General features: G+C 33.4%; 1 protein-coding gene across 1 annotated transcript in view; it reads right to left on the bottom strand.

The window, feature by feature from the left end:
• LOC119840394 (A disintegrin and metalloproteinase with thrombospondin motifs 3-like) overlaps positions 1 to 13652 on the bottom strand; it is a 49274-nt gene that overhangs the window by 5515 nt on the left and 30107 nt on the right. Inside the window, exons 8-14 of the mRNA XM_038366992.1 lie at positions 12483 to 12649; positions 10180 to 10325; positions 9640 to 9758; positions 8110 to 8218; positions 6966 to 7330; positions 4806 to 4903; positions 190 to 306 (exon numbers count right to left, since the gene is read on the bottom strand). Coding sequence (XP_038222920.1) covers positions 190 to 306; positions 4806 to 4903; positions 6966 to 7330; positions 8110 to 8218; positions 9640 to 9758; positions 10180 to 10325; positions 12483 to 12649 — 1121 coding nt within the window. The remainder of the gene's footprint in view (positions 1 to 189; positions 307 to 4805; positions 4904 to 6965; positions 7331 to 8109; positions 8219 to 9639; positions 9759 to 10179; positions 10326 to 12482; positions 12650 to 13652) is intronic.

Here is a 13652-nt window from a genome sequence, read left to right as displayed (position 1 = left end):
CGAAACACAACATGCTAAAATTTACACTGGTTTTCTGTGGGGCTGTGGTACTTCCCCGGTGCGAGCTGGCCCCATCTGTGCCGAAGCATGCTCGACTCCCATCGACTCCCATTTATTTATTTCCCTGTATAAGCGCTCTATATTGCATGTAAGTGAGTGTCCTGGGTAATGGCTAACATACACACGTACCTGTGCGTGTTGCACCGTTCGTAACGCGGGGCGCAGTGGTCGCGCGCGCACCGCGGCCGCACCATGCGCACCCCGCCCCCACACGACACAGAGCACGGCCCGCGCTCGCTGGACCATCTATATAAGAGAAAATTATTCAAAAACAAAAGTTTTTATAGCCGTGTTAAGGTTTTGCTATAACTAATGGTTCAAGGTATCAGCCCGAAAAGTCGAGGGTCCGAGGGTTCGATTTTGTAAGAAATAAATTGATTTTCAATTTATCTGCACGTTATTCCCATCACCACTGTTTGAAACGGTGAAGGAGAACACAGTGAGGAATCCGGCATATCGAAGAAAAGGTTCGACGACATGTGACATCTGCCGACTCGCACTTGGTCAGCGTGGTGGATTGTGGTCTGAAGCTGAAAAGGAGTTTCAAGATCTTCTTCGTGTTCGTGTCTCGGTAACTTGACTAACGAATATGGAACAAAAATGAAAATTACAATTTTTCAAGACAGGCGCAAATGTCAATAATTATTTATTCCGCTTTGATAACTTGTACAACGGTTAAGATAAGATATAACTTTTCAAAGACTTTAGTGTAGTGTAGTTAACTGTTATCTGACAGATTATTATCTAGAGAAAATGACCGTTTTATTTTACGTAGGTACTTAGAAGTTCACCACTGCTCAACCTAGTAACGGCGCTTCAGCTGACGGTCGCCATTAATGCTTGATGATTCACTTATCTAAACCATACTAATTACTGTAATTCAACAAATTAACATTTGTACTCTTGTCGTATGCCTGTCTGTGTACCAAAAACTTATCACAAACCTACATCATTTACTCCTATTGAATTTTTTTTCTCCACCGATTCTAATTAATCAACATAATAATAAATGCTATACACATGCATTTCTTTCGATATAGGATTAAACTTGTCCTTCAAAAAACGGAAGAAAAAAAAAACATCTTAAATATCACATCATAAGATCGCGCGAACCGTTCACAACGATTCTACGATCCCACAGTGTGCTACACAAAATAATTCAGAACAATTTTGATGGAGAGATTTCGAGAAAATTGGATCGCGACGAGAAGATTATCACGTTGTCATAGACGCTCGAGGCGAATGTAGTATGTTATCGCGATTCGCAGGCTGAATTAGACAGACGTCTAAATCCCTAGGGCGTAAGGGTGCGACCTAAGTGTTCGGAGCGATATTATCTTGATACCTTGATACCTTTTAATATGGTATTTTAAAAGCTACGTTAATGGCACTTATATCACAGAATAATAATAAGTGCTTATATGTATAAATATAAGGCTTTGAGCTTAATAAAGATTAACGTCTAGTTAATAATATTTAAGTTATGATAATTAGTGTTAATAATAACATATGTTATGTTATGTTATATATAAAAAATGATTCAGCGTATCTGCACGAGAATTAAATTGTTTAGCTACTGTGGACTTAAGTCCAATTCAATTAGTATATATATAATAGTATTAAATGTATAAATTTAAGGCTTTGAGCTTAATAAAGATTAACTTCTAGTTAATAATATTTAAGTTATGATAATTTGTGTTAATAATAACATATGTTATGTTATGTTATATATAAAAAATGATTCAGCGCATCTGCACGAGAATTAAATTGTTTAGCTACTGTGGACTTAAGTCCAATTTAAATAGTATTATTAAACATAAAACCCAAATCTGACTCAAATCAAGTCGTTTAATTTATTTTCACACCACAATACAGGAACAATGAATTAATTTAATTGGTGTTCACATATACTTATATAACTCTAGATAAGATACAGTCTGCGTCGATTTGTATTCTGTTTCACTGCGTTCTAATGTCGCATGTCATTCTTCATTGATTCATCAACTGCGTCCTAGAGGATGTAATGTGGATTGAAGCGGGCTTTGATGAAATTTTGTTTAAAAACCAAGGCGCATATTTCAATTGTCAATAAACCGAAGTAGATTCTGTATGTACATTATATAAGTATAAGATGATGTAAATGCACTACTTTTATTTAAGCTATTAAAGTATCTGGCCTAGGCCTAAATTTTAATAAAGTCTTGCCCTAAATGCCACATAAATCAATATAGAAATGAACTCAGTAGGCAGGTACATAAAATAGCAGAAATCTTAAAAGTTAAATAGCGTAATTAGGTAGGTATATCTAATTACATTCAAAGTCTTCGTAACGAACTATGAAGCCATACTGATTGTTTTCAAAGTTTTATTGAAGCACACATTCTGAGCAATTTCAGAGCAGAAATTGTGAGCACCTTGACACAAATTTGAAATTGTTGATTTAGGATTCCAGCGCTGGCTGACGAGTTTATTATTTATGTAATTAAAGTTTAATTACGTTTTTAACTGAGATAATTAAAGGTATCTTTTGAAGATAATTAAATAAGTTTTGTTTTTTTTTTAATGAAATTCGTTTTTTGACATTTCAATTTGCGACAGTAATCTCTTAAAAGGTGAGCAAAAAGATATATAAAAATGTTTGTATCCAATTTATATTTCAAAGTACTAGATTTAAAAAATATTTAGCTATTATTACTTATTCTGTGATATATACACGTGGAGATCGTTAGTTATGAAAGTAAAACAACAAGGGTGAAATTAAATATTTGATATATTTATTTTTGACCTGAGACTTGACGAGGGACGAATGTACTTCCATTTTCACAAGCCACAATTTACGTCTTTCAGAGAATATTAAATATTATTGAAAATCAACCAATATAAATAATACTAACATAATTTTTTATTTAATCAAATTATTATAAATATACCTATATATAAGTTGTTGTTTGTTCGAACTACCTATGTTTTCGATGTATCTAGACTTATCTATAAAGGTGTTCAGTAAACATTCATGTTAGTTTCCAATAAAAATACCGAGCGAGGGAACTTCGGCACGGAGTGACGTCACAAACTAAGTTCTCAATTATTAATTCCTACGTCGCTGCAGCAGGTAGGTTTCTTTGTGAATTTATAGTTTTCTTAAGTTAAATGTATCGACATTGCCGTACATCGTGATAGTATGCAAGGGAGTTATATAATACGATATGTTTACAAATAAGAGCTTTAAATAGAAGTGCTTAGTTGTTCACTCGCTATTCGAAACACTTGATGACATCATGCTTGTTATTGTACCAAATAGAATGGTCTCTGATATGTACGCTTTTGCAGATAAAAGTAATTCATTTAATATATAAAAATAAAATATCCCTATGATGGCATGATTATGTGTTATGAATAATTTATGCACTTATTTAACCGTTGGCACGGAATTAATGGCATGCCATTAAATTGTTCATTTGTGAAGTTTAACATTCATCAAGTTATACACGAATGGTCATTGCTTATCAACACAAAGATGTTTATTGAAAGATTGTGTTGTGTTATTTTGTATTTGTATAATGTGTTTACACTTCGTAAGAAGGTACTAAGGTGCTACCATTTCATAAACATAGTTGACGTACGCTGTTCTTACCAGTTTCGCCCGTGGTACATATGTAGCCTATATTTCACATCAGTTCAATAGCTTTGTGTGAAAACATGGCAAACATATTTAAATACAAATCTTTATCGAAGCGATAAAGGAAGTCGTTGATGAGGGGAAGAAAGGAAAGGACTGGGAAAGATAAGAAAAAGGATAAACTCATGAAACTAGTTCACGTCGATCTTTTGTGGGGATGGGGTTCCTTCCCTTGGCCTAAATTTGCATAGTTGACTGTATATTATCAAGGAATATCAATATATAGATTCCGAGAACAATATTTTCAGTGTTAATCAGAAATGGAAACACAAATAAATTAACTCAAATAAACACAATACGTGCTGGGTTCTAGTTAATCTAAAGGAGAGTACGCGATCGTTATTTTATTCTGTCTTCCACGAAGAAACCTTTCAAATGTCGCCGCAGCCTTCTGAAGAATTCTAGCTTTGTGACAGTTCCCCTTTTAATCGTGAAAATAGTTTATATGACGCTGTTTCAATGGCTTTTCCATTGACAGTTAAAGTTAAATTTTTTGCGAATTATATGAGATTAAATAGAAAAGAAAAATATCGTTCGTTGTTTTTTGTTTCTATTATAGTGGATTGAAAGATTTTCTTATACAGCTTGTTGACAAAATGAAACAATTTTGATAATGTAAATTATGCATATTTGGATAACATTATCATTCGTGTTAGGAAGTATAAATAACACAAGCGTTAATTGCGGATAAATGCTTCTATAAACATTTTAAAATTGTTGTATTTATTGCATCCAAGTCCTTGATATACGTCAGTCTCATTGATTTATGTTTTTGCGCAAACGGATGATCAGTCTTCTTTGTCCATTCACTTCTATACGCAAGTGTCCAGAACTTTATTGCTATATCTTTAACATATCCATTTAAATACAATAAGGGCTAGCGCTGAGCTTAGATCGATTAATTAAATAAACTGAAACCTTAAATGTAAAATAGGATAGTAGAACATCATCTTAAATATTTTACGTTGTAAAAGTAATAAGAGATAATGAGAGACATCAAATTTATATGGTAATGAAGTAACGTTAATTAACAAATTTGTGTGTGTTATTATAATAAATACATTACCTATATTCCATTGGCCTTGTCCGCGAAGCCGGCGTGCTGTAGTTCACAGAAACTTCCACAGCCAATATTTCATTCACAACTGGCGTCTCTGGTATAGCCTAAAACATGTGATTTGTTATTCAACACTTAATGTATCATGTATTACATTTAAAAATAACGCCCGAACACGTATAATAATCATGACAATATGTAATAAATACATTTCCGAGTAATAAATCTGAGTATCTGGGTACCCAGATTTGTAGTGCACAAAGTATTTTTTTTTAACTTAACTTGCAATAATTATGTTTAATTATATATAATTTCACACAACGGAATAAATAACGTAGATGTAGATTATTGATTTACATACAGTATCTATTTCGTAAACGTCTACCAAACATCACGTCCACACATCAGGTACACACTTTTTATACGTAATGTATTAATAATAAAAACATTTTCCATATAGTAATTTACAAACAAAGCTCGAATATAAACTCGGAAAAGCTAAACGTGGCGTAACATAAACAACGTAAAAAGCATCGTGACATTAAAAACTCCGCAATTAACTTCAGTTCAGTGGAAAGTGTTTGTGAATAATTAAGCGGGAGCTTTATACAAGACCGGCGATTATATGGTTGCCAACGTTTATTATAAGAATTATTATGAGACGATGAGAAGATCACCCATTTTTAGACATTTCACTGACTTCTCAGTATATTACGTAGACAATACAGAAGGAGAACGAAACTGCGCTATGTATACAAACGGTATACGATTACACACAATGCAATTACATAAAAATTTAACACTTTTACAATTTATAACAGTACAGCTGGCAACCCTAGATGGATCACAGTAGTATGCTGTCCTTTGTTGAATATTTTTTATAATAAACCAACCAACAAATTTCCCGAGAGATGGAATAGTCTAACATGCATGCCTTTGTAAATGATGTCTGTAATGCATGACGTATTTTGGAGCAAATAACGAAATAGTTTTTCGCTCAAAGCTCGTATTTTCATTTTGAATTTTACTAGAACTTTGTAGAAGCTTCCGGATGGACGATGGTGAGGGCGAGGAAAATAGATTAATTTAACCTGGAGTTTGTACTGCATTGAATTGTGATGCCATTTTTAAGAAATACATATTTGTTCAAGATTTTGTAAAGTATGAATTTATGTGAAATCATACTTGTATTTAATCTATGTAATGATCATGCAAAAGTAATCGAATTCTTTTTTTCATTATGTTTCTTCTACATAACATTCATGCGAAATTGGTTGAAATTCGTATTCAACTTTCTGCAAAAAGTCTTCAATTATTAAATTATTTCAATGTAAATGTTATTAATTCACCATAGCTAGATGTTAAACACACATAGAATACAATGTTAAATCAAATTTAGCTTGACTTCAATGGAAAACGTGAATAATACATCATGTAAGGGCGAACCCTCATCACGCGATCTTCATAAAGTGTTACTCGCTGACACTTTGCGAGTGGATTTTTGTAATCCCTTTAATATCTTAAGAGGTAGGATTATGAATATGCAGCTTTTAATATTAAATAAGTTATAGTGAATGCCTAAAATGGCAAATGTTACAATCTCCCTGATGGATTAAAATAAAAATATGACATCAAGTGATTTCATCGAATTTTATTAAACTTGCAAACACGAATGATGGAGTCTTCTAGAAGAACTAATTAATGAATATGTTCATTAAGCGTATAAGAGTAGTTCGACCGCGTAGTTAAAGAAAATTCTTATCGAAATAAATGTTTAACTCCAGTTAAAAGTAGTCATAACACACAAAAACATACCGTGACAGAAAGACAAACTAACAAATACACTTCACTACGATATGACTTTTGAGATAGCTAGAAGACAAGAGAGTACTATTGGGTACGTAACACCGCGATGAAGCATCTCATTCTCATGAGAATTGTCTAATACAACGCCGAGAAAGTCGTGGGCGAAAATGTAATTTGAAATAAAATTATTTATTTTTTATGTAATCAACTAATGCTGCATGTCAGTTTCATTTGCATTAAAAATTTCTTATTCTGAATTTAATTTTCCACTGAATCCCAAGATTAATTTACAAGAAGGTGTATACATTATAATCTGCATAAAATTTTAATAAATTTGTCAAATATTTGTATAAAAAGTCTTACCATAATCATCAAATCCGTGTGCAGCCTGGAATCCGACGTAATAAACACATCAGAGTCAGTTTGCTTCCACTTGACCAATCCCCCCGCTGCTATCACCTCACCCTCATACGCGTATTTGTCTTCCTTAATATCTATCACGTTACTATCCACTTCAATGATTTGCAGATTTTGAGGTACATTCGGATCGTATTTGAGATATTTGTCCTGTTTGCTTTCGACGTCTATACGTTTCGCGTGTTTGCTGAGCTCCAGGATCGGCCTGTCGCGGCGTCGTTCTCGTATCGCGATGTTCAGTGCTACCGGAGTAGCTATGTGGACTGATAGTTTGTTCGCTTCGTGCGGTATTACTGTTAGACGAGTCCAACCTATTGGGATTTCAAAGGAATATTTCGGAATTTGAGAAGAAAAACAGAAATAAAGGATGGAAACCCCTTTGGCACTTAGAAGCCATACATTTCTGCACATTATATTCCATTATTAGTAAGATAAGCTAATCAAAACATATCAGGAAAGTGTCAAATCGACCCTGAATATGAGTAACAAATGGGGAAGAGTGGGTTAAATGTGATTTTTTCTATTTATGCATTCACAATAACTTTTGCATATTTTAGTAATATTCCATATTATTTCTTAAAACAAATGATCCTGTTATTGGTCTAAGTAAATTTTCCTAATCATTCACATTCAGCAAAGTTCGTAATTACCTCGGTTTCCTAAACGTGGGAAACCATTTGTTAGCTCCATTTATTATCATTTTTAATTATTCCTCCGTAGATTACTTAAAATCTTTGACAATTATGAGCTATTTGAGAGAAGTTTTTGAAGTTTGCTGTAATGTAACTCTACGAATTAGATGAAAATTGAAATCATCAGTAATTAGAAATTTGTATAATACAAAATTTTTAAAATATCCTCAAAAACGTATCTTTAAATTCAAATGCTAATACTTTTTTATTATTATGTTGATATATTTATCACTATATTTACTAGATCAAACATAGAAGTATGTTATTATTACATAGTTTAAAAGCTAGTTAACACAATAAATTAAGCATTACCTGAATCAATTATAGGATTGAAATATAAGCTTCTAATATGGAATATACATCTTAAATATATTATCTTTATATAATTTTATTCTTACCTTTCGCGAGCTGTCGCATGTATATGTGCGTGTTATTGATACAGTATCCATCTGGGCACCAGTTGCAAGCCGGGTCAGTACTGTTGCATTGCCCCTTCACACATGTGCCCTGAGAGATGGACATTGTGTAATGTTTAGTGTTCAACGACTCTTCTAGACTACTTCTAGTACCAAACTAGACTCATAAAACGGCATGATTTAACCAGTTGCCTGGTTTCCATTGAGTTTATTCTCATAATAAATAAGTGGAAAAATTAGAAAATATTGATAACATAAATATAAATAACATAAAGAATAAAGCATCGAATTGCATTCGTATGTAAACCGATGCTAATATAAAAAGGTGAAGAGTTTGTTTGTTTGCTTGAACAGGCCGATTTTTATGAACTCTGGCACAAAGATAGTTTAAACCCGGAGAAAAGAAATAGGGTTGTATTTATCTTGGAAATTCCTCGTGAACAGGAACTATACGGGGAAAATCCCGGGACTATCTATCTATCCTTTCCTTTGCTTACAGGCAAAACCAGGGCGGAACCTAGCCCGTTTTTCTCAACTGGAGTATACTCCAGCTAGTAATAAAGTGAGCCAAATTTTCCTTAACTCTATAGTCCGCCAGATGTTCATTTTAATACAAGATTATCTAGATATATTAAAATATTAATAAAGTTCTAGAAGCGACCATTAGCTTCAAACATATTGCCCAAATTACGGAGGACAGTTCACACACATATGTAGGATAAATGGGCAGCCTTTAAACACCATTATTCGGAGCATATCAAACACAAACTTCATTACAACTTAACTACTTACGAAGTTAGCGTTTCCCAACACATTATCCGTCTCAGACTGAGCTTAAAGGTGTCTACGCGATAATAAATTCTGTTTCTATGGGTTTGTAGTTCTGGGAAGTCTGACAAGTCAGTTTAATAGAAATTCTGGGATTCTGTATAGACTTGGTAGGGAACAAAGAGTGTTTTAGAATTCTATAAAACCTTTTTTTTATCATAGTCGCCAATGGAGCTGAACATTTGGAGAGACGTAAGGTCAATTACAGACCTTACGCCTCTACAAATGGATTGCCGACTTTAATTGGGAACGGATTAGGAAAGGATTGATGAGAGGAATAAAGGAAAGGACTGGGAAAAGGTAAGGAAAAGGATATGGGCCTCCGTTCTATTCTGGTAGTTTTAGACCAATTTCTAATAGTGGTGTCATTAAAATGGCATGTATTTGTAAGTTTCATGGAAAATGTAGCTTATTTAAAAACATATCCAAGAATAAGTGATTTATTAATTATGTAAAATATAAGTCTTTTTCTTTGCAAATCATTTAATGTAGACATCTGAATGCAACTTTAAATAATTTTAATAGATCGTCTATCATTACAACCCATATAGTTCTTAATAAAAAACACCTTTAGATCATAAAACAGTATATATAATTATATAGGTGTATTTATTCAACACTTTATTGCACACATAGAAAATAGAGAAATACAGATAGAACGTACAATAAAAGAAAAACATGTACCTGAAAACACAGATCAAAAGGCCTCTCATAGCTGCAAGGCGTGCCATCCGGGAGCGCCCCAAAGTTGGATGGGTCACCACCGGCGTAGTCCGTGCACCATATCTCACAATGTTTTGACTCTAGTTTTTAAATTGATATTTTAGTGATTTTATTTAATATTTCATTACGGAGTAGCAAGTTGTACTACGAGGAAACATAATGCAATTCAAACAATCATGTAAGATCATTAACATTAGATGGTTATTTGAATATTGATATATGTGAATTAGGTTTTTATTCAACGATGATGAATGAATGATTAAAATAGCACATTTTATTGATACATTGCTGTGTTGTAATAGATAAAATATTTCAAACTGGTGTAATCTGGGGTAAATTTACCCGACTGTGTCAGGAACAGGAGCATTATGTATTATGAGATATTTAAACTTAAATAATGTTGCAAGATTCGACTAAATAGGTTTTCACTATATACAAAAAGTGAAAATTTCACCAAAGCCCTAAAAAATCGCGATTATGTAATTGTTTAATGTTACGTACCTTGCGCATGCAAATGTGGTATGAGATGGCTGGCCTGGCGGAAACATATGTCCGTCCGTACGTCCCTTGAGGCGGCGCACGCTTGGCCCGACCAGCAGGTCGCCACTTGCGACCCCGCGCCCTCACAAGCACTCTCCGAAATCGATCTGTTTGTTGATAATTTTGTATGGTATGGGTATGAAGCAAGAAATATATAGGCTCTTTTAATTTTTTTTTTATTAATGCCATTTATAGTATACAATATACAATAACATTACATTATATGTAAGAAATCTATTTAATATATGTAATTTTTTTTGTAAATTCTCACTGTGTACGTAATACAACATGACATATTTTATGGTCATACATATTTGTTAATCTGAATTTAAAGAAAAACGTGAAAAAACAATAATCGCTTCATTCAATTTGCATTACGAGCAATGCATGGTAATTCAAAAAGGACGACCTGATGCAAGCAAATGATTAAACGAGATACTCTTTGCCCTTCACAGAAAGGGGCTTAATTAAAACTCGTTAACGGTCAAAAGAACGTCTCGTGCATAGCGCTTTTAATAGAAATGCAGTCGGTATTTTAGTTCATAATTATTTGCAATAATGGCGAATGTGAAGTGGGTATTTGGTTTATAAACTACTTATAACCCGTATTGATAGAGCGTTAGTATTTACGCAACAAATAATTATATATAACACGAGGCTATGTTGCCGGATTACGAAGAGAATAGTAAATAGAATAACAAGGAGATTTATCAATCGATTGGGTTTTAGCTTAGCTTTGCCAATAAAATGCCGGTGAATACAATTATTATTATGTTGTATCTTGCTATAGAACATCTCTTAATAACTTTTCATGGTTCAAAATTTAATCCTCTATTCTATACCGTTGGGATTAGTTTGGGTTTTGCATTGATAGATCATTATGTCATTGAGTCATCTTTGAGTTATGTTTATTTAGACAGATAAAGATCAAGTATTGCATAAGATATAGTTTTAACAAATCTATGGCGATTGTCTATGAGAGTGTGACTTCCTCAGCGCTAGCTTGACCTAATGAATTGAAGCGTCGATTGACTATCTATCAGCTTTAGTCCCACACAAAATGTTTTGTAAACATAGCCTCAATACCACTTTCAAACAATACTGAACACAGTAAGGGTTCTGTACAGATAGGTTAAAGAGAAAATGCAATAAATTGTAACCCATCCAACTTTATAATTTGTTGTTATACAGAAAAACATATTTTCTTCGTTGAGATATAGCCTAGAGGCAGACATATAGGCAGACACACACCCGGACAGCAAAGTCTTTGGAATAGGGTCCCGTTTTACTTTTCAGGTATGGAACCATATGAATAGTACCTATCTCTAAATTCCTTGTGATTAGCAAAATGTTATTACGCTTTTTCACAATCCAGTACCTAGGTTACATATTATATATTAATTATCATACTTAATGTAAATTTTACAGAATTTAGATTGTAAAATTTCTGAAATTATATACAGTCGTCCTTTTTTACACAAAACCCTTGGCAATTAAATTAACTAGATGTTTTAAGCACGAAGAAGCGAGCACATATTTGTTCACATTGAAATAATCTCATTTACTTTTGTCTGGTCTTATTTAATAACGTTCTGCAAATAAAGCCTTTTACTCTCATTTTGTGTGTACACAATGAAGTATTCTTAGTATCATTAACATTTCAAAAGAGCCATTTTATTTCATAATTTTACGTTTCTTCGCTTATTTACTAAGTACCTGTTTTATACTGTTACGTTTGATGATAATGACGATAAAATAATTTACTAATAGTCCGTGAGTCGGAACAACTTTGGACCTAGTTGAAAACCAGCGCCAGGCTGGCACAAGCTGATCTTGATCCTTCTTGGAGGAACTATGGGACACTCTATTATTACACTCTCTTATTATTTGACCTTATTATTTTATTATTTTGTTTTGTTTCACACAGTTTTGTCTGCTGTATATTTTTTCTTTCTAACATAAATAATCCAATATACTGAAGACTGCGTAACATTATATCTCCGTACTTAGAGCATACCTAGGCCCATATCCTTTTCCTTACCTTTCCCAGTCCTTTCCTTTATTCCTCTCATCAATCCTTTCCCATTCCCTTCCCAATTAAAGTCGGCAATCCATTTGTAGAGGCGAAAGGTCTGCAATTGACCTTACGCCTCTCCCAATGTTCATGGGCGGTGGTAGCGCTTACCATCAGGCGACCCACCAGCTCCATTGCCGACTATGACATAAAAAAAATAAATAAAAAAATACCTGTATTGAAAGCTTACCCTTTAAACCAGCAGCGCCTGATTCTCGTTCTGAGGCCGTAACCACACTCAGCGTTGCAGTCGCTCCAAGAGCTCCAGTCGCCCCACTCGGGGACCAGGGGCTTGCTGTCTGTTTTGTTCTTCAATGCGTGACCGGGCATTGGCTCGCACACACGATCGACACACCACTATGGAGAAATTAGTTTTCGATGTAGTAGTTTCTTGTGTTTGATTTTACGCGAGTATTATACATTTAGAAATTAAAAACTTTTTAACGGATTTTAAACGCGATTTATTCATTATAATATTAACCAGACGTTTCGAACACTTTACAGCGTGCGAGTCTCCCCGTGACCCGCGCATATAATGAATAAATCGCGTTTAAAATCCGTTAAAAAGATTTTAGTTTTCGGTGGATAAAATAAGATATATGGAATATTGTAATTTAAAAACATCTTTAGAGGAAGTAAATAGATTTTATATAGATTTTAAAACATACTTCTTAAGTATCTGGATAAATGAATGACAAAATGTTACAATTGCCATAAATTTATTTAAGGCCATCTCTGTCATCGTCTCAATTAATCTTTGTCCATTAAAAGTATTAAATTAAAAACCTTTAAATTGTATGAAATACTTGGAAGCAATGGAAACATTTTAATTCACATCCAGCAGAGTAAACTATAAACTTTACTGCGAAAGCTTGAGCCTGCTTAGATCCGGGAAATATCTTACAAAATGTAATAAAGCTTTGGTCGCGTCTCGGGGATTTATAGAGATTATGTCCATCTGTATACTTGTAATTATATGATCTAATTTCCTTTGTTTTCCGTGAATGTCTGGCTGTATCGAACATCTGGTTATATCGCAATTTATTAAATTGTTTCAAAAAACGTTAGTTTTTTCGTAAGTAGTTCTAATAAGGTATGTAAGTATAATGTAAATAATATAAAATACGTCTTCTAATAATATATGATGATATAATCTATATATATAAAATTCTCGTGTCACAGTTTTCGTTGCCATACTCCTTCGAAACGGCTTGACCGATTTTGATGAAATTTTTTGTGCTTATCCGGTATCTATGAGAATCGGCCAACATCTATTTTTCATCCCCATAAATGATCAGAGTAAGGCAGAACAGCGTTTGCCGGGTGCAGCTAGTAATAATATAAAATACGTTTTATATGT

This window comes from Zerene cesonia, chromosome 6, assembly GCF_012273895.1.
Source record: "Zerene cesonia ecotype Mississippi chromosome 6, Zerene_cesonia_1.1, whole genome shotgun sequence".
Classification (NCBI taxonomy): Eukaryota; Metazoa; Arthropoda; class Insecta; order Lepidoptera; family Pieridae; genus Zerene; species Zerene cesonia.
Note: the sequence above shows the minus strand (reverse complement) of the source record. Positions and strands in the feature narration are given on the sequence as shown.